Source organism: Stegostoma tigrinum, chromosome 31, assembly GCF_030684315.1.
Source record: "Stegostoma tigrinum isolate sSteTig4 chromosome 31, sSteTig4.hap1, whole genome shotgun sequence".
Classification (NCBI taxonomy): domain Eukaryota; kingdom Metazoa; phylum Chordata; class Chondrichthyes; order Orectolobiformes; family Stegostomatidae; genus Stegostoma; species Stegostoma tigrinum.
The window spans coordinates 21,446,176-21,472,881 of NC_081384.1; the positions used below are offsets into that span (position 1 = coordinate 21,446,176).

The following is a 26,706-nucleotide window of genomic DNA, read 5'->3' on the forward strand; positions in this document are numbered from 1 at the left end:
TGTTCCTCCATACAGTAAGGTTGAGACTGAATTTCTACATCAGCCTCGGTCCTTAAGTTTCATAGCACTCAAAAATCTATCAGCTTCATCCTGAATCAACTCATCAGTTGAGCATCCGCAGCTTCTGGGCTAGAGCATTCAAAGATTCACAACTGTCTGCAGAAATTTTTCCTCATCACAGCCGTAAGTCACTTACTCCTCATCCAAAGACCATCGTTCTTAAATTCTAGACTCCCAGTAGAAACAGCCTCTATTCTAAATGCATCAACCCTCAACGCATTTTCATTTGTTCATTGAGTTTTACAGAGATCATCTCTCATTCTTCTAAACCTCAGACAACATAGACCCATTCTCTCTCCGTGCAGCAACTTTCTTATCCAGGAATTTGTTTTGGGTAGCATTGAATAACAGGTACAACAGAAGTGACCACCTGGTATAAGCCACTATTAATATTCACTCGTCAAGGCTCTAACATAGACAGTCCATTATGCCTATTTTGAAACTCATTTAAACATAAGATGCTGGCAGTGAAATAAATTTGGGATAGGATGTCCACTAGAGGGCACACTTAACTCTGGGATGCAAATTATTGCTTCTTCAACTATATGTTTCTGTTTTGGATCATACATAGTCCGTTCACGTCTGATTTATAACAGGAGAAACTTTTGATTGAAATTTTAAGATACAGTTGGAAACACAGACCACATTATTAGCGGACAATGCAAATACAGAAAATAATTTGTCTGATAATGTGGAAAGTGTTTGCTGGTGTAATGCTGCCTTCACTAAATAATACTTCTGCGTTTGGTTCACTTCTGATAATTATCCCTTTCAGAACTGGAATAACATAGTTTTGAATATGCGCTACACTTTCACCTCCAAACACACTAAATACCTTGGCTAGGGCGGTATGCAGGAACGTAAACATTTAATGCAATATTGTGGGAGCAACCTGGGAGAATTCAATCTTTTACCACTCTAAATTGATGGGAAGCTCCTCACTTGCTGAAGCAGAATATTTTCTACTTTATAAAACAAAGCTGGAAGTATATCAGGAATCATATGGTTTTGTCATGATCAAGAATTTGGCCAATTCTTTAACTCAGTTTCCATTATGCTTGCTATTTTAATTATTTTCAAAAACCATGTATTTTAAAAGTTTAATAATGGAATGCCTGTGCAGATTTTGTTCAAACAGTACTGAGACCTCACCCGATGATATAGTGTTTGGGGTGACATTGGGTAACCATTTTATACGAACATGCAAATAGAACCTTGCCCAATTCAGAAAGAGTAAGGCAGTGTGCTCCAATGATTATACATCTTGAACCTACTGCTAGTAACCTTTGAAGGCAGGTACATAATGCAGCTGCATGACATTGAATTTCTGCAGAAAGATCAAAGCATTTAAAATAAGTAGTTTAATAGTTGGTTAAACTGATGGTGGAATGCTGTATGAATAGGAGAGTTATGTGTTGAGCAGCTGATGTTGGCAACAGCAAATTCTAAGCGAGAATCTTGTGGAAAAGACTGAGCCAACCCCAAGGGTCAGTTTTATTCCTATTCTCTCACTTTGTCATAAAGTTGACGTCTATAAATATTGATACAGATACAAGTTCAAGGGTGAGACTTTACCTCTGCCTTGCAGCTCTAAACATTACATCTATGTCACAGGTTGCTCAATGTACACCTTTTTATTCCATTGCAAATAAATAGAGGAGTAAATTTAAGATTTACTGGAGTAATGTTAGGGTCAGAATCTCCCACCTGGTTTCTACTGAGTATGAGATCCCTGTAAAAGAGTGTAGGTTTTGTTCTGACATCCATATTTGCCTCCAACCTGGCCTGAATTTTACAGGGGGCTAGTGAGGCATAATATGTGGCACCTGCTATCCCCCTAGGTGACTGTTTGATTTTGTCCAGTCAGAGGGTGCGTACAGGGTGCCAGTGGGTATAGTCCAGGACATACCCAACAGAGTGACTTGCTCATCTTTGAGCAGGAGGGGAGCCTCATTCATGGGCCTGTTTTCCTGCTCAGGGGCTTCTTCAGGTCAGAGCAGCCCTGGGCATTTTGTCACCCAATGATCCAGCCCTTCATCCCTGTTGCTCTACTCTATCTCTGGGATTTCCTGTTCTGGTCAAAGTATGTAATTCCCAGATTCATCTACATCCTGATCTCTGGTTACAACTTCCGCTGGACTCAGTGTTATCCCAGCCAGAGAGATTGGCCTCCAGGAATTCCCCTCCAAAAAGAGGAAAAGATCTCCCACCCAGATAACTAACATTTCCCAGAATGTTTAATGGCTGTGGGGTAGCTACTGGAGGGTTAGGGTGTGGGCTAGGGGTTTATGGAATGGTGTTCCTCCATAGATTTTTTTGGTAACAGTGCAAGAAACCTCTCCAACCAAAAGAATTCTGCCCCAGAGTGAAAGTTTCCTGTTGTGAAGAAAAGCTGGAACAGAGAAGGTTCAGTTGAAGTGAATGAAAATTTCAAAATTGCAGAAGTGTTGGGCAGTATTGGTGTGCTGGTGGTGTCACTGGACCAATGAGCTAGCACCTCAGGTTACCGATCAGAGGTATAGTTATTTCCTACGTAGGGTGAAATTTGAATTCAGCAAAAACTAGCTCAGTGGAGGCCATTTAACACTGTTGAATGTCGTACTAACCCATCTGCTTCACTAATTTCTTTGAAGGAAGGAAATCTGCAATCTTTACCTGGTCTGGCCTACGCGTGACTCGAGACACATAGCAATGTCATAGGGTTCCACAGCATGGAAACAGACCTTGTGGTCCAACTTGTCCATGCCAACCAGATATCCTAAATTAATCTTAATCCCATTTGCCAGCACTTGGCCCATATCCCACTAAACCCGTCCTATTCGTATACCCATCCAAATGCCTTTTAAATGTTGTAATTGTACCAGCCTCCACTACTTCCTCTGGCAGCTCATTCCATTTGCACGCCACCCTCTATGTGAAAAAGTTGCCCCTCAGGCCCCTTTTAAATCTTGACCCTCTCACCTTAAACCAATGCCCTCTAGTTTTGGACTACTGTACCCTGGGAAAAAGATCTTGGCTATTTGTCCTATCCATGCCCCTCAGCCTCTGATGCTCCAGTGAAAACAGGCCCAGCCTATTCAGCCTCTCCCTATAGTTCCAACTCTCCAACACTGCAACATCCTTGTAAGTCTTGTCTGCACCCTTTCAAGTTTAACACCTTTCGTAAAACTGGGAGACCGGTGGTTAACACTTAACAGGCCTCTGGGCAGTTAGGGATGGGCAATAATTGCAGGCCTGTCGCTAACACCCAAATGCTGTGTGTGAATTAATTTTAAAAAATTGGTTTCACTTGCTAACAAAGCGGTAACTAAGTAGTATAGAATCTGGAAAACTATGCTGTGCCTTTATCATGAAAATGCCAATGTAACATTACTCTGTTAATTGTGTTAAATAAACAGGGAAGTAAGTTGCCCATTCTAGGGAACAAACTGGATACTTTACCAAAGTTATCTCTGTCTGTGCCCTCAAGTGACAAAGAAACAAAGTCAACCCTATTTCATATTGTGCAACTGAAGTCATTTCTCAGGTTCCACTATTGTAAGTTGTATTATATGATAACAATATAACATTTCAGTTCCAATTCTCCAACCCACATCCACTGTCAGTAAGCCTCAATACATGCTGTATGTTGCATATTTAGATACCATTTCAGGAGCATGAATCCAGTCATTGGATCTCATAAAATAGCTCCTCGAACCTGTCTGCCTCAGGATCAATTGTGCTAAAAGACACGTAAAGAACTGTGGGTGCAGGAAACCTGAAACAAAAACACAAATTGCTTAAAAACTCTGCTTTCTCGCCATGGATGCTGCCAGACTTCTTGAATTTCTCCAGTAATTCCTGTTTTTGTTTTAATTTTGTTTTCTATTTGTAAGTGTATATTTTTATGATTAACGATATCATTCGGTAGGGAGAGGGGCTGAAACTCTTGCAGCCCAGGTGCAAGGATAGGGGTAGGTGTTGCTGCTTCCCAGGGGTGAGTTGTTGGGGAGGTGGGAAGTGGAATATGCAACTGCTGCAGCTTGAGATAACGGTGGTGGGGGTGGGGGGAGGGTTTGGTTCATCTTGACAGTGGTGTCAAGCCCCGAGAAATTTGCAGAACATCTGATGACTAAAGGGTAAATCGAATCCTAATGGATAATAATGGATTTTTAAAACCTAAGGCTGTGACTGAGATCATGAAATAATATTTTTATTATTTTAATGATATGAAATATTGTAATTGTACTATTTCACATAAATACCAATCTTATTCTCAAAGCCAATTAAGACCAGATACACATTTCAACATGGGTGAATCTCAGTTGACATTGTCGTTTCATAATTCTTGCAACTTGCCACACAAAAAAATGAGACCATGAACATGCTTCATGTTCATGTGAATTTCTGATAAAACAGCACGTTCAATCATGAGAGACTGGAGATAATAATGTTCGGGTGTGAGGAGTGCAGGATGCAGTTTGCAAGCTGTATAATGGATCCCGAATCATTCGTGAGTGTAGCCTGGATCATTCCATCTGTGTCCCTGTGCATGCACTAAGGATCCAGATGAAATTACCAATCATTTAGAACAAAATAATTGAATTTATGATGCTATCAATAGTAAAAAGTTATGATTCAATTGCCTTTATGAAGATATGGCTCAAGGGCGACCAAGGATAGGAACTGAATGTTAAAGGATATTTGATATTCAAGAAGGATGGGCGAAAACTTGGAGTGGTGCTGATAATAATGGTCAGGGTCAATGTATTAGTGAGAGGCGATCTCCAATTGGATGTGAAACCTGTTTCGCATCAGAATCATAGAATCCGTAAAGTGTAGGAGAAGGGCATTCGTCCAATTGATCCACCTAAAGGCATCCCACCCAGATCCTCTCCCTGTAACCCTACATTTCCCATGGCTAATCCAACTAATCTACACATCCCTGCACACTACGGGCAATTTACCATGGCCAATTCACCTAAACGGCACATCTTTGGATAGTGGGAGGCAACCGGAGTACCCAGAGGAAACCCACACAGACACAGGGAGACCAAACTCGAAACAGACGAGTTGACCAAGGGTAGAATCGAACCCAGGCTTTAGCACTCTGAGGCAGCAGAACTAACCACTGAACCACCATTCCACCTTGTTTAGATGGAGCTAAGAAGCAGTAGGGGCAGCAAACATCAGCAGTAATGGTTTGTAAACCGACAAACACAAGTGATAATATAGACCATGGTATAAGTAAGGAAATTAGAGATGTAAGTAGCAAGGTGAGTGCAGTGATCATGGGTCATCTGCTTACCACTAGGTCAATATCTAATGGACTCCAGTGCTGAGGAGGAAGAATTTCTGAGGTTGGTGTTAAGTAGTTTTCTGAAGCAATATGGTGAAGAATGTGCATTGAGAAACGGCTAAATCATAATCTTGTTGTGAAAGAACCTTCAGAGAATAATGAACATGGTAATAGAATTTTCCAATCAATCAGGAAAAGATCCAGTTCTGAAACTAAAGGTTTAAATCTAAACGAGGGCAACTATGAAGGTGTGAGTGAGGAGAAAAATGACTGTGGTGGAAAAATACACTAAAAGGTTTGATGACTGAGAAGTAGTGGCTGGTATTTCAAGAGGGTACTCTTGGTTTTCAAAAAAAATTCCTTTGAAGGTAAAAATGCACGAGCAAAAATGAGAGAGCTCTGACTAACTAGGGAAGTTAATGATAGTTGATCAAAGCAGGAAGCAGATTTCTGAAGAAGGGTCCAGACCCGAAACTTTCCTGCTCAGCTTTCCTGCTCCTCTGATGCTGCTTGGCCTGCTGTGTTCATCTAGCTATACACCTTGTTATCTCAGGAAGCATATAAAGTTGCCCAAAAACAGTTGTAAGACTGAGAACTGAGAGAATTTTAGAATTCAGCAAGAGGACCAATGAATTGATAAAGAAGGAGAGTTTAGAATAAGAGCGTAAAATAGCAAGTAATATTAAAAAAAAACAGATTATAAAGGCTTTTCTAAACAAGTACTGGTCCATTGCAGGTAGACAGTGAAGAATTTGGAATAGGAAAGAGAAAATTAGCAGAGAAACTAAACAAAAAATTACACTTGTTTCTGCAGAGAAAGACCTAAGAAATCTCCTTGAAATAGTTAATATCCCAGTGGCCAGTCAGAGTGCAGAGCTGTAATAAATTAGAAACAAAAACCGAAATTGCTGGAGAAACTCAGCAGGTCTGGAGGCATCTTTGGAAGGCAAGGCAGAGTTAGCATTTCTAGTCCAGAACTATTAGCAGCTAGAAAATGTGGTATTAATACTGAAGCAGATTTTTTAGATGGAGAGGGAGTGTTGAGCCAATAGGTGGAGACACATACAGAGAGACAGAGAGAGAGAGAGAGAGAGAGAGAGAGATAAAAGGTGTAGATGAATAAGGAGGTTACAGATAACAGGCCAGGTCAGAAGAAGAGCTGAATGAGTGATAGCAAAGAGCTAAGAGTGGAAAAAAATGAGCTAGCTGTGCTGAATGCGACCCATATGGTGTGATAATGTGTCTCGGAGTAAGTGAGAATTGGTGACTGTGCTAAAAACAGCCCATGTCATAACAGGACTGAGTGTAGTCTAGGTTAAACAAAAAACATGGAAGGATGGAATTAGGCTGTAAAGGTATTGAACTCAATGTTGAGTCCCAGAGGCTGCCGGGCCTCCAAGCAGAAAATGACATGTTGTTCTAACTTGCACTGAGGCTCACTGGAACACTGCAGCTTTGTTTCCCCAATGTAGAGGAGACCACATTGTGAGCAGTGAATACAGAAGACAAGATTGAATGAAATCCAAGTAAATAGCTGCTTCACCTCGAAGGTGTATCTGGGGCCTGTGATGGGGAGGAGGGAGTCCTGGTAGCATCCTTGCAAATCTTTTCTGCACCCTGTCAAGTTTAACAGCATCTTTACAATACGAGGGCGACCAAAATTATATGCAATATTCTAACAGTGGCCTCATCAATGCCCTCTATAGTTGCAACATAACATTCCAACTCCTTTACTCAGTGCTCTGACCAACAAAGGTTAGCGTGCCAATGCTGTCTATCTGTGACTGCACTTTCCAGGAACTATGCGCCTACACCCCAAGATCTCTTTGTTTGGTAACACTGCCCAGGACCCTACTATTAAGTGTACAAAATCCCAAAATGCACCACCTCACATTTATCTAAATTAAACTCCATCTACCACTCCCTGTACCATTAGCCCATCATATCAAGGTCTCGTTGTACTCCAAGATAACTTTATTTGCTAACCACCACATCACTAATTTTGGTGTCATCTGCGAATTTACTATATTCATATCCACATCATTTATATGAATGATGAAAAGCAGTGGACCCAACACTGATCCTTGCAGCACACTGCTGGTTACAGACTTCCAGTCCGAAAAGCAATTCACTGCCACCACTCTCTGTTAGCTATCTTCAAGCCAATTTTGTATCCAGTTGGCTAGCTCATCCTGGATCCCGTTTGATCTAATCTTACTGACCAGTCTGCCATGCGGAATCTTGTTGAACTCTTTGCTGAAGACCACATATACAACGCCTACTGCTCTGCCTTCAGCAATTTTCTTCTTCACTTCATCAAAAAACTCACTCAAGTTAGTAAGACACAATTTCCCACACAAAAAGCCACGTTACCTATCCCTGATCAGTCCTTGTTTTCTAAATGTGTATAAATGCTGTCCCTCAGAAACCCTTCCAACAACTTAACCATCACCAGTCTGTGGTTCCCTGGTTTTTCCTTACAGCCTTTCTTAAATAATGGAACCACATTAGCCGACCTCAAGTCTTCCGGCACCTCTCCTGTGGCTGTTGATGATACAAATATCTCAGCAAGGGCCCAGCAATCTCCTCCGTAGCTTCACACAAAGTTCTAGGAAACACCTGACCACATCCTAGTGATTTATCTATCTTTATGTGCTTTAAGACCTCCAGCACCTCCTGCTCTGTAATATGAACTCTTTTCAAGCCAGCATTGTTTACTTGCCCAAGTTCCCTAGCTTCCACGTCCTTCTCCATACAAGTACTGACACAAAATATTTGTTTAGTATCTCACCCATCTCCTGTAGTTCCATGCATAGCTGGCTGAAATGATCTCTAAGGGTTCCTGTTCTTTCTCAAGTTACTGTTTTTGCCCTCGGTGTACTTATTGAATCTCGTTGGATTCTCCTTAACTCTGTTTGCCAAACCTATCTCACGTCCCCTTTTTTGCCCCCTTGATTTACCTCTTAGGTATACTCCTGCTGCTCTTATACCTTTCTAGGGCTTCACCTGGTCCCAGCTGTCAATATCCGATATATGCCTCCTTTTTCTTGACCAGAGCCTCAATTTCTCCAATCATCCAGAATTCCCTACACCTGCCAGCCTTGCCCTTCAAACTCAACAGGAACATACTGTCTCTGAACTCTTGTTATCTCATTCCCATTCCCCATCCATCTCCTTACCTGCGAATAGCCTCCCCCCAAACAACTTTTGTAAGTTTCTGTCTGTCTAATACCATCAAAATTGGCCTGACTCCAATTTGGAACTTTAACTTTTTTGATTTCTTCTATCCTTTTCTGTAACTACTTTAAAACAAATAGAATTATGATCAAGATAACAAGGTGTGGGGCTGGATGAACACAAGCCAGGCAGCATCAGAGGAGCAGGAAAGCTGACGTTTCGGGGCTGGACCCATCTTCAGAAATCTGAGTTAGAATTATGACCACTTGCCCCAAAGTGCTCCCCCGTTGACACCTCACTCACTCACCCTGCCATATTTCCCAACAGAAGGTCAATTATTGCTCCTTCTCCAGTCAGTACACCCACATATTGGAAAGAAAGTTTTCTTTTACACACTTAACAAATTCCTCTCCATCCGAGCCCTTAACATTGTGTCAGTCCCAGTCCATGTTTGGAAATTAAAACCCTTTTTTTTTCTTCTGGATATCTGCGATCTTCTTATATACTTCTCAATTTCCTGCTGACTGTAGTACAATCCCAATAAGGTGATTTTCCTTTCTTATTTCTAAGTTCCAACAACATATCTTCACCGGATGATCTCCCAAAAATATCATCCCTAAGTACAGCTGTAATGTTATCCTTGATCGAAAGTGCCACTCCCCCTCTTCTCTTGCCTCCCCTTCTGTCCTTCTTGTAGCATCTATACCCTGGACCATTAAGCTGCCAGTCCTGTCCGTCCCCATACCGCGTTTTTGTAAAAGCTTTGATATCTCAGTCCCATATTACCAACCATGCTCTAAGTTCATCTGCCTTACTGTTAGGCCTCTTACATTAAAGACCGTGCAGTTCATCATTCCTACCTCATTCTCAGAAAGCTCTTGTCTGTCTTGACTGTTTGACTTGATTCCCTTATCTACTGCACAGCCTCAGTCTTTTCTCACTATCATTTTGATTCCCACACCACCCCTTACTAGTTTAAAGCCTGCTGAGTAGCACGAGCAAATCTCCCTACAAGGATATTTATTTGTTTATGGTCACTTGGGTCCTCTTTGCTGTGCTGGCACTGCTGGTATGAGTTGCCATTCTTTGGTGCCCTGAAGCCCTCACCACTGTGATTCCTCACTGGACCTCGCTGATGCAGCCACCACTGATGCTGCAGGGTACTACACCAGCCCAAACTTGACTCCACTGCCACCATGTGTCCACTTCAGGTCCACCCCATCAATTCAGCTGCTGCCACTGGGTTTTGTACTGAGGCCAAACTCACCTCCATGAATCTACGCTGGATGTTGACTCTCGCAGGAGCCCAAACTCACCTGCGCCGCAGCAACCCCGCACTGGCACTAGGACAGCCTCGTCAATGCAGAAGCTGCTGGGAACCCAGGCTCATCGCTGCTACTATGAATCTCCACAAGGCCCACTTGGGTCCACACTGGGCTCACTCGCCACCAGTTCCATTACCATGACTGAGTTCTCTGTCCATGAGGGCAGTTTGCTACTCTGCTGATGGACTGAGACCAGATTGTACCATGCAAGATATTCTGTGGAGGGTGATCCGCCAATAATACCAAATACTAAACCATCTTCTGTGCACCTGTACCAGCGCCAACATCCATCAGAGACCCCAGAGCTTGCAACCTGTAACAGCTCAATTCTTAAGGTAGTTAACTATCGATAGATGAACATCTTGTCTCTCCTCTCGAAGAAACACAGCTCAAATATAACCTGTTCTCTTGGCTGTGAATCTCTGAGGAGTTATCAACTTTAAACATTCAAGCTGACCAAAATGTGCTCGATACCCAAGCATATGCATCTAGATAAGCTTTACTACATTTTGACAACAGTATGTGTTGCCTTCCTTTTGAAAGGATGATCTGTTGAATACACATTATTTCTGAATGGCACAAATAGTGCGAATCAGCTCTCAACATCGAACAGGAGCTGGTGTCAGTGTAAAAGGAAGACATTTAGAAATAAGTTGAGATGGAATTGCTCCACAGAAAATAGTGAGGCTTTGAAATTCTCTGCCCCCATCAGGATATAGAAGCTTTAACTAAGTTCAGAATAAGCACTGATAGCTTTTAGTTACTGATGACATCAAGTTATGGGAGAATAGCATTGACCTATGTTAAGCAATTATACTCACTTCATACAAATACTGCATCAGCTTGGACTTAGAAAGTCTGATAGTTGAAGCTTATGCATGGACATTTCCTCTTCCTGGAGGTGGCAAAACAGTTGGAGGAAAAGGGGAAAAGAATTGGGTGGTTTGGCCCTAGATAGATACCTGTCCCATGCTCACCAGATGACCAATTAAATTATTTATGACAGTGAAGGTCCACTGAGTACTTTCTAAAATTGCCACAAACAGGAACCTTAATGGAAGCATTATGATCAGTTAAGGGCCTCAACTGATGCCCTTCTCACCACACCCCACCCCCACACTGTGGTCAATATTTCCAGAGGGTGAGGAATGTGTCTCGTTTCCCAAATGGGAAGCTAAGGTGATTTGTCCGACAATTTGGATGTGTCAAGCGCCATCTGCCCCAATTTAGAGGCACAGATATGAATGGGATGTTCAGGGGGTGGCATCTCAAAGCCAACACCCACCCTCGCAACCTATCCTCTCAGATGCCATCTTCCTGCAATTCCCATCCCCTTGCTGAGAAATTTAAAAAAAACTTTACTGCCCCAGGATCCACTGATAAGTGCAGGTTGGAGTTGGATAGAAACGTCTTTCTAGTCCCGAGATTGCTAGTCTGTGATTAGCTGAACTTCTGGTGACTGCCTTACTCAATTTTGGAACAAAAAAAGAGTTACTGGAAAAGCTCAGCAGGTCTGGCAGCAACTGTGGAGGAGAAAACAGAGTTAACGTTTCGGGCCCAGTGACCCTTCCTCAGAAAACCCTTCCCCAGTTCTCAGGAGGGGCCACTGGACCCGAAACGTTAGCTCTGTTTTATCCTTCACAGATGCTGCCAGACCTGCTGAGCTTTTCCAGTAACTTTATTTTTGTTCCTGATTCACAGCATCCACAGTTCTTTTGGTTTTTATTCAATTTTAGCTCTGACTGCTGTAACTTAAAAGATTTTCCTCATGAACAAACTTCTTTATTGCTTCCGTTGTCAAATGAATACCTTCTGGACAAATTTAAGCTCAGTATTTGCAAATAATTTTGTTTAACCTTTGTATGATTTTGTTTCATGGCAATTGATTACCAGTTATGTCTCTTGACTAATATTTTATGTCATATGCTAACTAAAAGATCACTTTTGAATTGCAGATGATCACAAATGAATACTGTTGAATGCAAAATGCCTCTAACATTTTCTACTAGGAAAAGACATGTTACAAGGATTTCTAGGTTGTTAACTAGGCTGTTTGGTTATGTCATTGTCACTCCTTCCATGACTAATAGGTCCCAGAGTGGAATTTAACCTAGAGCTTCCACGCAATTACGCTACCCACTGCCTTCCAAGGCCTCCCTCCACGCTCACCTAGTTCTTGTTGGGTACCTTACTATGTTTTCTATACAACATTACTCACCTACGTACCTGGCTTCTCCCTTTGGTGCCCTGCTTTCCTGAATTGGCAACTAATAAAACAGTCATTGATACCTTTTGCATATAAGTCAGTTCGAATTGCCAAGCTTAATGTATATTGTATTATTGCTTCTGCCTTAATAAGACTTGGAATAAAAACACGGAATTAAATTTGAAGTGTCTTTTGATTTCTATTTAACTTTTCAGAGTTGATCTTAGATTTGTTGGCCAAGTAATGTCATTGCTGTCAGTACATGATCTTTCAGACTCATCCTTCCATAATCGAAAACATTTAAACACAGCTTTTACAAGTTGTAAGGAGATAGTAGGAACTGCCGATGCTGGAGAATCTGAGATAACAAGGTGTAGAGCTGGATGAACACAGAAGGATGAACACAGAAGAAGGGCCCAGACCCGAGACGTCAAGCTTTCCTGCTCCTCTGATGCTGCTTGGTCTGCTGTGTTCATCCAGCTCTACACCTTGTTATTCTCTTTTACAAGTTGTAATGTATGTCTGAATGGTAAGCAATCTACTCAACCAAGTTAAAATTTGACATGTGAATGAAATTTCCAATTTTTTTTCTTCCTTTTATGTAACATCCCTAATAGGAAAGTATATTTTAAAAACACTTCTTTAGAGATTTATGCCCTTACAGGTTTTGACCCCTTGAAAGAGGCAGGTAGTGAATCAGATGGCTTTCACCATCTCTGGATGCCACCACAGCCTACAACTTGTTCATCACTAGCCCAGTATCTACTGGGAAATGCATTCAAATTAAACTATGACAATCGGCAACAGTGACAAATTAGTTGATTAAGGTGGTGGATTGGCCTGCATGTGATCTGATCAAGCAAAATGTAAAATTGGAGCAATTGTTACATTTCTTATGGTAGACAAGTGACTATCCATGAAAAGGACTTCATTGGCTATGAAATACTTTAAGATATTGTGAGTCCATGCAATGCATAAGCGCAAAGCTTTCATTATTGCAAATTAATTGAAAAGAGAAATTACTTTACAATTGTAATTGCAATTTTTGTAACAGTACTACCACAGCGTTCTTTTTTTGTTCATCCTGGGAAAAGTCCAAATCATTTCCTTTTTGATTTTGTATCCAGGTGCAAAAAACAGTAAAAAGAAAGTTAATGGAATGTTAACCTTAATCTTAAGAGAGCTGGAATTCTAGTGGATGGAATTTATACTGCGTTGTATAAAACTCTGCTTCTAAAAAGCCCCGACTAGTGAGTCAGTACCATACCTCATTGGTTTTGGATAGATGAGGTGCAGAACAACTTCTTCAGAATGTTAACAGGGCTAAAAGGCATAAAAATTACAAGAAAAAATTGTCTTGCTGAGGCTTTTATTCCTATGGGCATGGACAATTTAATGCTTTTCCGTTTGAGGTGTTTAAAGTGATTGAAGGATCTCAGAGTGGGTGGAGAGAAACTACATCCTTTGTTAGGAAGTCCAGAACAAGTGGGTATAATCATACTTTTAAAGCGTACTATTCAGGAATGAAATCAGGAGATTTTCTTTTCCCCCACAAAGAATATTGAAAATCAGTCATAGTTTTAAGGGGCCTGTAATCAAAACGAGTCAATGTAATTAAGATTGATTCCAACAAGTGATTGGAGCGAGGTTCCAGTGGATCTCATTGACTATGGGATTGTTGATTGGGGATGCTAACCTGGGTAAATCAGGGCACCCTGGCTGACAGATATAAACAGGAGATAGAGAGCCTCCTTATTCTAGAGATTGTGTCTGAGCTAATTGATCTCAGTCCTTGCACTGTGCATGTGTCAATAAAAAAGTGACTTGGTGATGGGATACCTATCTCCTTGGAGTTATTTCACCAACGATTATCTGATTCAAAGGAGGAACAAACTTGAAGGCTGAATGGCATATTCAAATACCTATTTCTGTCAGTCAGAGAAAAGCAAATTGTCCTATCCATGCATACTTGCACCTCCCCACCCTCAATAATAGCCACTTCAAAGATGTCATAGTCAATGGCCTAAAATTACGGTAGCAATATATTAAAAGAATGATTATGGATTTTTTTTACATACTGTTCTTACTACTGTTTTATGAATATTTTATACAGGTTACAGAACTGGAGACAAGCCTAGAGTCAATGAAAAATTCCAATGCAATTTAGACGTGAAGATCTCTTTCCATCACCTTTACTTAAAACAAAACCTTCACATCAGAGCAACAGGCCTTGGAAAATTGACATTTTCCTGTTTGTTTTCCTCTGGAAGGTTTGTATGAGTTGCACTCAGTGCAAAGGATTGTGTTTATGGGGAGTTTTTGCATTGTTGTCTTACATAAAACAATTTGCCAAGTCACTTTCAAACAGATGGCCAAATCAGAGCTGCTCAGTGAAGTAGTAAAGGGCAGCAATGAACTGGTCTGCACTAAGATTGGACTTGCTCCTTCAGCCACCGAACTAGTACTGTCCCATTCAGTTTATTTAGTTTATACAGAAACAATCAAAAGGTTCTAACAAATGAATGTTCATTGAAGGCAGCATCAATACAAAGGTAAATTGCAATGTTGCTGTTAGCTAAGTCTTTGGTGAACTATTACTTCAAGAATAAAATGAGGTGTCACTTGTCCTTATGTCATGAGTGAGAATGCACAAGTTTTTTTAATGTCTGAGCTCAAAGGCAGGTTCAATCAATGGTGTATTTGTTTTCTTGTTATGCGTGATTTACTTTTGCAAATTAATGTAAGCCATACTTATTTTATCTGTTTGTTTTGTTCTGTTCTGTATTGGAAAGCATTATATGACTAATGATATTGTCACCTCAGTGGATGGTTCATTTTATATCTGCATAGTGTGACGGTACCAGTATCTGTCTTAACAAACTTTGTTATTAGACATATAATTTTAAAATAAGATAAACCAAATTTCATTACTTTGTTACTGAACAAGTGAGTATGAAGTGGAATTAAAACTTGTATATTAAACTGGGAATGTAAAGTTGAATAGTGGTTGCTGTAATGGACTAATGAAGTAGATGGTTGCTCAGTTAAAGATACTGAAAATATTTCATTTGTGGTATTTGCCTGTTTTTTTTTTAACTTTATCTGCTTCCTTATTCCATGCTTCTCTTGGATCTACCAAGCATTATCATTGATTCCTATCATTATTCGTTGTGCCATATTTGGTAGATCTTTTCAATATTGACATTACACATGTACAGAAACGAAGATGAGTGTTTGTGTAGATGTATAGCTGAAATCCATGTAATTTCTAGTATAAGATGTAAGAATACGAAAGAACAGTGCTGCACTGTAAAGAAAAAAAGTATGTTACATGGCGAGATAGGTTTCTAGAGCTGTGTATTACAGAAGCGAAGGAGTCTGCTATTGTAATTGAATGATTTCTCCATTGGGTGGAGGATGGTAGTGCAAGGAATATATAGATATATATGAATCCATTCTAGCATTTATTTTTTAGAACCCTTAATTTGCTCTACCCACCTGTCATCACAGATGTATCACTTGGCAAAAGCCAATTTCTGACTTTTCCTGTAAATTCTCAATGGCTATGTCCATTTCTTTACCAATTCCAAATGGGATGGGACAGAAACAGATGGCTTGATTCACATGAAGAGAGAGCACATGTCTCTTCAGAGAATCTAATAAGACTCAAATGTATGAAAGCATCAGTAGTTCAATTTCCTGCTTGTTACCATGCCAACAAACATAAAAATATATGCACACACTATAGTTAATTTCGCACTGGAATATGTACAAATGGTGTGGTGTGGAGGGAATTGTTGCAGTTTGTGTGGAACATTGTTCCATTTGTACAGCTGCTATCCTTATCCAAAATGTTTAATAAATGAGAACCATTCTATCTATTAGCAGCATGTCCTGTCCCAGTTTCAGTACCAGCCACTGGGAGAGGCTGGATATTCAGCTTGGCCAAGCCTCCAAATATGTAGGCCATCCATTCTGCATCTGACGTCTAGATACCATTTACATATTCTTGGCATCACAACCAGATGGTCTACCCAACAAGTACTTGCATTGTTGAGTCTCATATTAATTATTGACTATAAAACTGAGTTCCTCCAGAAGAACCCTCGAAGATCAACCTCTTTTGGACTCCTCTCTGTGCCACACTTGTTCTTTTTGTAGCATAAGGTGGCTTCACTGAATGCGGCAACAATAGGAAGTAGTGTGTGGGCAACAAAAACTGTTTTACAAGATGGAAAGCAATTGAACAAATGTCTAAGCTAAAGTGTTTTAGATGACTTAGACTGTGCAGAAATTGATCCAATTAATTAAGTTTTGAGACATTTGTATTTAACCAGATAAAGGTTACATGTGACTGGCTTAAAGTATAGACATTGACATTTGGTGATAAGCCTCTGCTCCATTTACTATTGGACATAAAAGCAAAAGCACTGTAACATTTTGGGTGTACCTGGTGAAACCTAATGCAGGGGGCCTATGGGAAGGGTGCCTTGAATCAGCACACCAGTAGTGCATGAGTCCCATTGGACCTCAGAATGTGGTATCTGTTAACAAAGTCACCATTTTGAAAAAACATTCTGAAGACCTTTCTAGCTGTTTGTCAGACCTACCCTGTGCCACCTCTCGTAGCCAGCAGTTTTGTCATGTCTGTGCCCTAAACCCTCTTCATTACAACATAATTGTCCATACAACATGGTCCTTCACTGATTGCTGGTGCCCACTGTTCTTAACTTGGTACTCCTAGAACCACAGGAATGAAATTGTCAGAGCCCCAGAAAGTTATTATTAGTCCTGGATATTTACTATCTCTCAAAGCCAGTTGAAACATTGGACATAAATAGCAGTATCTCGTGGGATAGAGTTCTGGAGACTCATCAAAAATGCAAGTTCAAATCATATTTTCTGCTGTGATATAATTTTCACTATCTGAATTTTATTGCACTCAAAGATTGAGGTTTCCAGGTGATCAGATAAGCCTTTGGAGCAAGAACTTTACAGTCTATTTAGGGTGTTCAGTGAAGGAAGGCTAGAAACATGAGGTCTACCTCTGTTCTCTTTGATCTTTCTAAACAAAGTAAGGAACATGCTTGTTATGTGGCAGACTGGAGGTTTTGTAAGGGGGCGGAAAACAATTTTCATTTGGAATCAGAAAGTTTATGAAGTTTTGTTACTTATTAATTGCAACTTTCCAACTATAATAAGTGGCCAGTAATATGTTAGAAAGGACTATGTGGTGCAGTGTGACATCGTCCTTTGAACTTTTCCCAAACTGATAGAGTGACAATGTCCTTTTCCTGTCTCCAGTGGTTTGAAGTGGATGGCATTGGTTACTCTGAGCCAATTTCCACTTTCTCAGCAATAATTAACATTAGATTTCAAATCACATGCTGTGATAGAGATATATAAAATGAGAGTACAGCTAAGGGACATTATAATAATGGTCTAGAGGAAGCATGACTTTGCATCTTAGTCATGTCCTCAGAATGCTTTGTGTTAATACAAGGTGCAAAAAGTAGTAAAATGTTCCACTGGCACTGACATCCGTCACCTTGAAGAGCACAAAAATGCCTCCACGTTATACTGAGTATTGCAATGAACATTCGCAAAAAGCTTAAGCAGCAAGCCACTCATCCAGCCTGGTTCAAATTCTTGTTTAGAACTGCCATTTCTCCATTATTTTGGAAGGAGAGGTGGAAAACACTGAGCCATATTGGGTTTTTGTTATCTGCGTACACAGGTGCCGTTGCTACAGACTGTTATAGGTTTGAGATTTCAGCAGCCAATAGTTTGCATTAAGCCCTGTGTCCACTATTTGAGATTTTGTTGGGATTGATTGATTTCACTTGTGTATATGTGATAATTGTATTTGGTGAAATGTATACAAACTTCAGCAAAGTTAAATTGTTTATTTTATGGCTTTCAACCATGTTAGCTCAATGTTAATTAAATTTCCTGTTGAAAAGGTATTATCTAGCTTATATGAAATTATTAACCTTCTGTTTCTTTTTACTATGATTAATCTTGTCCAAAAGATCCTTAAGTTTTATAACAAGGATCGCACTGAGGCTGTCACAAGAAATTTGTAGGAACAGAGTTCTTAATGTTTCTGGGATGTCTTGCGACTTATAGGTAGGCTCGTCCTGATGTTTTGCCCCATGTTAAATTTGAATGTCATCTGTTAAAACCTACTTTATTTTGAATGTATATTAAACATATCTGAACTCATTAGAAGAAATGATGTGTAGCATGAATTCAAACAGTACAGTACAGAATAAAGTTGACAATTCACTCTGTAGGATATGCCCTTTTAAGATCATATTTTTTCCATGTTCAGATTATATTGCATAGAAAGAAATTGACATATCCCTTGCAGTAAGCTCATCTTATCAATATTAAAACCTGCATTTTTAAAATAACTTAATGGCACAGCCATGAAAAAAGCAAAAATTGCAAAGGAGCTGCGTACGAACAAAAGTTGCATTGTATCAGTAAAGTCATAGGGAAGGCATTGAAGAGTGCTAGCTTCCAGGAGAGGTGAACTGGGGTCAGCTCACTTTGCTTTGCCAGGTGTCTGTCTTTATGACCTACATATAAAGAAAAAGGGACTTCTAAGTAGATATCTTGCTCACTTTTCAATCAGTAAATTGTACATGATGTAGGCGGGGGAACAAAAATAATGGCAGAGCTTTGATAGTTGCTCTTTGAGTAAATAGCTGGAGTGATATTTAGCTTCAGAGATTGTAAAATCCCCTGGTTATACTGCAGAGTCTGTATAAAGCCAGTATTTGGGAAGATGCACTGCAATTGACCAACGAGGGTTAAATGACATAATTAGACTTTCCTACTGCGGTGAAGATGACTTTCTGTTGTCCTTACACATGACAAATCCACTAAGCTTTGTTTAAAGACTTTGTTGGTGAAATTGATGCACTCCAATGGCCAATACAGAACTGACCACTTACTGTGCATTTGTTTCAAATGAGCTGCTAAGGCACTCTTGTGGCACAGTGATAGTGTCTCTACCTTTAGAATTAGGAGGCTTGGGTTCAAGTCTCACCTATTCCAGAGTTGTGTTGCTGAGCACGTTGATTAGAAAGTATCTGAAATAACCTGCTAATTTAGCTTATCAGCCTTTTGAGTGCTATTGGTGTTCACCTCCTTAGAAGATCATGAAAGAATCATTCATGAGAGGGCCTTTGATTTAAATCAAAAATAGTGGTCAGAACAATCTTACTGTATGTGCTAGAAATGCCAATGCACTTAAATTAGGAAAGTCATCCAACAAATTACCAAAACCACATCTTGTCAGTGTTCATCACGTTGCCAGTGAATTTGGCCCAATCGTTGAAGCCCACACCCCCTAAACAAATACAAAAGAAAGGCTAATAGCCACAGATTAGCTACTTGCGCTAGGTATTGAAGGGCTGTTTAATGCAACATTCCCTGGCTTGAGTTAGCAACACCAGGAACAGAGGCATACAAATAAAAGAAAATTAGTGGGGGAAGCAGAAGGGATAACTTGATAATAAATACAAAGAAGCTTAACTTTGTTGCTGCAAAATATAATTTAGATCCTTGATTTAAATGAAGTAGTGTCACTTTTCATCCCCTTCAAAGTCTTTTTTGGACTTTTAATCCATTAAGAATTTATATTATCATTGTTGCAGCAACATTAGACAAGGACAAGAATATTTCAACTGTTAGTGACGTATGTGAATGCAGCTGATAAATAAATTGTTTGCGTTCTTTTTAAGTTTAATATTATCCATATTTACTGAAATATAGGCATAATTAAAAACTAGACAACATTTAGTATTTGTCAAAACTGGAAATAGGGCTTCTGGATGAATACATTGACATTGGAGATTCATTAGTTCTCAGTTTCCTTTTCCTTACTACAGTTTGTGAAGTTTGAAGAGCCTTAATAAAGAAAAATGTAATTATAAGCATTTTTATATCAATTTGTGATACTGTAAATTTCAACAAACCACATCTTAGGAGCCATGAATTGTTTTAATGATCACAGCACAATGGTGGATGGTAATTGCCTCATTCAAATGGAGTAAAAATCAATTAAAGAAATTGTTGACAATATTTAATATACCAGAAGGCAAGCTAAACAATTGCAGTGAAGAGCTTGACAAAACAATTGGAGATTCTGGGAAGAGCTATCCTTTTGAATATGCAAGTGCATAAAATAATTCAGTTTACAAAGAAGCCAGTTAGAGTTTATATTTAATGAGTATGATCATTAAAGAAGCTAGCCTGTGCTTGGCTTATAACAATGCCTGAGTACATTCGGCCAATGATGTTTCCTTTTAAATGTTACTCTTATTGCTTGATAACATTCTTAATCAATCATTTTATAGTGCTGAGGAAATAATGCTATTGATTAATGATTGTGTGTTCCTGAACAAGCTACTGTATGGTATAATAGTTCAATTTTTACTTATTGCTACTGTACATGACATTGAAGTAAAGTTTACAAACTGTGGGCATGCATGAAACCCAGTGTTGACTTTGTTCATAAGTGGCTGAAGTTAAAGTCCAGCTTTTTGACTGAATTAATACAAAACATCAGTTTAATGGATATTTCAGCTACATACGATGACGATCTGATGCTGATAGACTTATAACCAAGTAAAGGCAGTTTTTTAATAATAATTTAGAAAATGTGAACATATTGTGGCATTTATTGATTATCCCTAATTTCTCTTGTGAAGTGGTGTTGAGGCACCTACTCGAATGTACTGGAACTTGCCAGGATCTTTCAGAAGGCCGTTAAGAGTCAACTGCATTGTCTGAAGTCATATGTAGGCCTAACCATGTAAAAAGAGCAAATTTCTTTCCCTAAAGGGCATTATAAATTATATTTGTGTACCACCTTTCATGCATTAAGATAAGCCAAAGCATCTACAATGCACTGTCGTAATATGGTGATACCTGTATCATCACCATAGTATTTTCTTGGATATAAAATATTCAGTTCGTAAAAATAAATCTAAAACGGCAGACATGCTTCATTTTAAACTTCAGTTTCAAAGGAGGAAACTACCATATGGAAACAAATCTAATATATTCACATTAAATGATACATTTGAAATAGGTTTAGGGCTACATTTTTATGTTTGGCAGATAGGAACTGTTTGTCACTAATTTAAGAATCTGGATTTAGAAGTCATGTATTTTCTTTCCATATAATTCTTTTTATCTTTCCCAACCCCCAAAACATTTTTATCCTTCTAGTCTTGTGAAGTAAATTAATTCTTGCAAGTTTTGTTTCACATCATTATTGCAGCTCACAGTTGTTAACTTTAAAACAATTAAAATTTTTCTTAACCCAACAAAACAACAAGTAGCCTGTTTGTCTTTAATTATAAGGTATATTTTCTTGAGTAGCTGAGTGGCTGATTTCCAGAACAAGGAATCTGATAGAATCACAGGAAGGCACACAATCCAGGGTTCCATTGGCCATGGATTCAAGTTTTAGAAGGACATCACGCTGCTAAATGTTTGCAACTGAGCTTCTGTGCAGCATCACTGGGGAAATAACTCTCAGATCAGCTGTGGGAGGACACTGCTTCTTCATTTCATTGCCCAAAGGCAAGTCTTTGTAATTTATTCAACATGCTTGTTTTTTAGCTACAGGAAAGGCAAAGAGGCAATTCCCAAGCAGACTTCATCTGGAATGGGGATTGAAACCCATGCTGTTGACATTAATCTAATCCATATGTTAGTTCCCTAGCCAAGTGAACTAACCAGCACATTGTCCTACCAGCACTAATGTTCTTTTACAGTTTTCCTAGCTGGTAGGGAAAAGCTAAGATGTGAATAAATATAACATTTAAAAAGCAGTACAAAATGCTTGCATATAAAGTGTGTTAAAGAAGATGCTCAAATACCAAGTGATGCTGGCCATACAGTCACTAGATTTTGGTTTAACGGCCTGGTTCACACTAGCTGTCTAATCATAAGGCTTTAAATGTTTCAGAAGGTTAATAGATTGTTTGGGAATTGTAATGGCAGTGCACTGAATCTCACCAGAAATCAGAGTCCTTTTTGGCAAGTTTCATCGAGTGTTTCTCCCCATGAGGCCAAGTGAGTTAGCATGCCATTGTCCCAAAGACACATCATTACCTGTGTGCCACATCCTTGTATGCACTGCTCCATGACTGATCTCATTTGCCAGAAGCAGAAGTGCTCATCACAATCAGACCTCCCAGCATTCATTGGGCCAGTGCCATATTTGAAGCCTAGCAGCACACTGGTGAAGTGCAGACAGTCTGACATTACCCTTCACTGTAGACAGTGTGGGAGGACAACCAGAAAGTAATGCTTCTCAGGACATATAGGTGACATGGCTGGTACTTCATTGCATAGTATTACATCTGTTGCTGTTGAGGATACACACCATACAGCTTACCAGTCCTTGGCAATACAATATAGGGAAGAGCTACTCTTTCCCTAGTGTCAGGTATAGTCAACATCTTATAATTTTCAATGCAGATCTGCCCTATTCAGCAGGGCAGTTCACAACAGTCACTTCTATTCAGCAACAACAGAAGTGAACAAACAACAGACAAAGAGATGTCACAGTAATCTCTTGGTGCAGAAATGAACTGCTTGCATTCAAGCAACAGCAGTCAATCAATGATCATTGCCCTCAGTTCTCATTTACTGGAACTGAGCATCAATTAAATCTTGCCTGGCTTGTTGCAACCAACACTGCACCATTCTGTCATGCGAAAGGTGATTTTCTGCCTGCTTAGCCTCCTTCTCAGATGACTGCTGCCACTTTCCAGGTCTTCAGTGGCAATTACCTTCCCCTGTTTGCCTGCTTGTGTGGTGCAAAGCAAACATGTAAGAATTATGTGACACACATTATCTGAGTATGCTGCATGGCTTCCGAGGCTCATGCAAGCATTGGAACCTCACCTTCAGGACAGTATTGTCTGCTCCATAAAGACCCTGGTTGAAGAAGGGGCTACATTGTATCAACACAAGGCCTCATTCAGGAGGTTGTGTAATGGAGTCATCAGCATGGTCACAGAGTATAGACCTTGTTTGACAATAACCATCCGGCACTTTGAATGAGGAAGGATCATGAGATTTCCCTCCAGGTTAATAAGCATCATGGCAGCTTTCTGACGCAGATGCCAAAGACATGATACCAATGATTTTGGAACACTCGCACATTGGTGAAATAGAACTCTTTTCTGTTGATGAACGCAGCTCCATTATGGTATGGGCCTCTCAATGTGAGTATAACTTATCGCACCCTGCACCAGCAGGAAACCGGTGATGTTAGCACGGCCTGCGCCCTGGGCTGCAACATTAACCTCGACTTGAGGAAAATGAGATGATGTGGTGAGATCTGGCACAAATTATATCAGAAGCAGCCATAAAGCAGTTGTGGGTGGTTTGAGAGAGCCTGCCCAAGTCCCCGTTGGTGCCTTGGAGGCAGCCAATAGCATAAAACATTAGCACAGCTGACGCCTTGTGACAGCCAAGCATCCCTTCAGCTAACAAGTCTCACTCCAGCAGCTGGGATAATTCTGTAACAGTGCCAGACACTGCACCTTGCTCATCTGGAGGAAGTGGCATCAAGGACAATAGAATTTGTCCCTCCTGTGCATTCAAAGCATACCTTCATCTGTGACCTCTTCAGGCACAAGCTGTTTGTTATCAGCTGGAGCTTGCTGTTGGCCCTCGCCTTGCTGTCACATTGGTCACTTTGTTTCCCTGCACCTTTGCTGCACCATAGCCAACAGCAATGATAACCCTTGCTGTGGCTAGATTGTGGTGAGCTGGTGTGCAACATAAGATGTGGAACAGGGTTTTAGTAACATGAGCAGTCAGCATTCACATCACACACACATTGCCTTCGACACAGTGTGACATTAAATACACTGACACTTAGGGCTATGGAATTGCTTTAAATGGAATTTTGATGTAGGAATCATTGTCTCCTAGGTGTTTACACCATGGAAGGAGGCCTTTTAGCCCATCGTGCCCCTACTGGTAAACAGATCTGAGTACATGAATTTTTCAGCTTTTGGCCCATAGCCCTAGAGCCTATGACAATGCAAGTGAATATCTCCATGCGATTTAAATGCCACGAGAATTTCTGAGCCAATCACCGTTTCAGGCCGTGAGCTATAGATTCCCACCACTCCGCGTGAAAAATTTCTTCCGAGTTCTCTGTCTTCTTTATCTTACCTTCCCACCTGGCTATCAATCTCTCAGCTCATGGAAAATGCACCTTTTGTCTCTGCCCCATCTATGTTCCTCAATCTGAAATACTTCAATCAGGTTCCCTCTCACCTTCATGGCTGTCTGGTGAACATCCCAGCCTGATGCTGATGGATGCATCAGCAGTTTTGTCACACACAGATAGTAGGAAATTGTAAGTGCCACATGAGGACTGAATCCTTCACCTGCCAGCTCCACATCACCTACAAAAGGCATTATTATATTTGAGAGCAAGTTGATGCTTACATGCAGCTCAATGTGCAAGGGCATCAGTTTCATGCCTTTGTGATGTCAATGAGATCTTTGTTTGATTTGTGAACAGTGGCTTGCAGATGCCATTTTTAAGGTGGTCTCTGATTACTTCTGCCTCACAGAGATGACTGCCTTCAGTCTGCACTGACAAATGACATGGTTCAGATTGCATGTGATCAGCATTCACACCTCACCCCGTTGCGCACTGTGCATTCACACCTCACCCAGTTGCGCACTGTGCATTCACACCTCACCCAGTTGCACACTGTGCATTCACCTGCATAATGCTATGTTTCCAGATAACTTCACCCCTCTGTCCTGTGAAAATGCCGGAATAGTGTTGTCCCTTTAAAGGGCCTTAAATCACTCTTAAGTACAGCCCATGTACTCAGATTAAAAGCTTTGACTCTGTCTTCTCCATTTATTGTCACAGCCATTTTTAATTTGCAGTTTGAGACAAACATAAAAACCGCACAGTCCCTGTCTTCTTGGGCCACCTTTGATGGCCAACATGTACAGATCCCCCATGTGTTCATGCACACCGCCTGGAATTATGTCTGCAGCTCTCATCGTTACTTCCTGAGCCCCAGTATTACATTTCTGTCTTGCCCACTATCGTTATGTACAGTCTTCCAACTGAGGCTGTGATTGGTGATGACTGCCTTCAACCTCCCCTCCCACATGATCCCATATACTATCAGAGATAATGGGAACTGCAGATGCTGGAGAATTCCAAGATAATAGAATGTGAGGCTGGATGAACACAGCAGGCCAAGCAGCACCTCAGGAGCACTGATGAAGGGTCTAGGCCCGAAACGTCAGCTTTTGTGCTCCTGAGATGCTGCTTAGCCAGCTGTGTTCATCCAGCCTCACATTCTATTCCCATATACTATCAAATCACTTTCCTCTCTTTCCCCTTACATATCAAATCTCCTCTGCATCCCAGGCTGCTGCCTTCAGTCCTCAGCATTGATTTCTACAACTTTCCCTAACATACCAGCATCTTCTGATAACATCCTTACCCCTGTCGCCCTTGTTGGCATTCATTCAGATGATCCACAGGACTGACTGTGGCCCACTCTCCCAACAGTTGATGACTGTCTCATGAGTGACTGGACTGATCTATTCACAAACTTCCAACTAAGAAAGCACAGGTTCCCTAACTGTCAGCACTGGACGTGCAGGGTTAACCATGGCCCCCTCCCTGGACTGCGGTGATCCCTATGAGTTGACTGTGACTGTCTCAAGTAGAATACTGTTCATGTCTAAGCTCCTGAAGTGAGATCTGACCATGCCTGTCACTTACTGTACCAGGACCCCTTGACGACTGAATACTACTCCCCTTAGACTTCAAGGTATGTTTGCTTAATTGATGCACATGTTTGTTACATACACTGCTGCCTTCTGCGGCAAGTGTGAGATTGACATCGCACAATGCCATATAGCAGCCTGCCCACCCTCTTGACCGATCTCTGTTGACAACCATGAAACATTGCCTGGCTTTGTGTCTGTGGGTAAAAATGAAGGCAAGACAGTGAGAGTGTGTAAGCACTAGCTGAGATGTAAAAGTATTGTAAGGCAAGGCAGAGCAGAGATGCTGCAAGCATTGAAGTTGCCACAAAATGAGTGATGACTAAGAGAGAGAGAGAGAAAAGCCCAGTGATGCAGCTTGGTCCATTTTGGGTGTCTCCCCCTGAAAGCGAACATCCTTGCAGTAATGTTGCAATGAAAAGTGCTGGTGTTTTCCAAACTGCAGCATTGAAATGCAGAAGGCTAGAGCAATTGAGTTGGATATGTGCTATGACAATGCAATGAGCCTAGCATGTGCCTGATGCCAGAGTCCATGGATAAGAGTTACATGTGGTCACTGCCCGTGGAGTGTGACCTAAGATGTTGGTGACTGGTGTCCTAGACAGAAAGTCCAGTGAAGTTAGCTGGACTTGCCAGATACTCTCTCTATCTTTTATATCGGGATTTATTGCTGTTTAGTTTCTATTTGACAAGTGGGCGACTGGGAAACTACATATTCATAATGCGGGATTAACTAAAAATGAGATGTTGGTGCATACAGATTGTTCTCTAGCACTCATGCGTGAGAATCTCATCCTACTGTTGAGCACCTGGTTGGAAAATTGGACTACGGGGTACAGAGCTGG

General features: G+C 40.6%; 1 protein-coding gene across 3 annotated transcripts in view; it reads left to right on the forward strand.

The window, feature by feature from the left end:
• The window catches only part of LOC125466203 (neurabin-2-like), a 211,184-nt gene extending 185,845 nt beyond the window's left edge, over positions 1 to 25,339 (forward strand). For all 3 annotated transcript variants that reach the window (XM_048560421.2, XM_048560423.2, XM_048560422.2), the window contains exon 11: positions 14,160 to 25,339. In XM_048560421.2, the coding sequence (XP_048416378.1) occupies positions 14,160 to 14,213 (54 nt within the window). In that variant the 3' untranslated portion in view covers positions 14,214 to 25,339. The remainder of the gene's footprint in view (positions 1 to 14,159) is intronic.
• Positions 25,340 to 26,706: the final 1,367 nt, after the last annotated feature.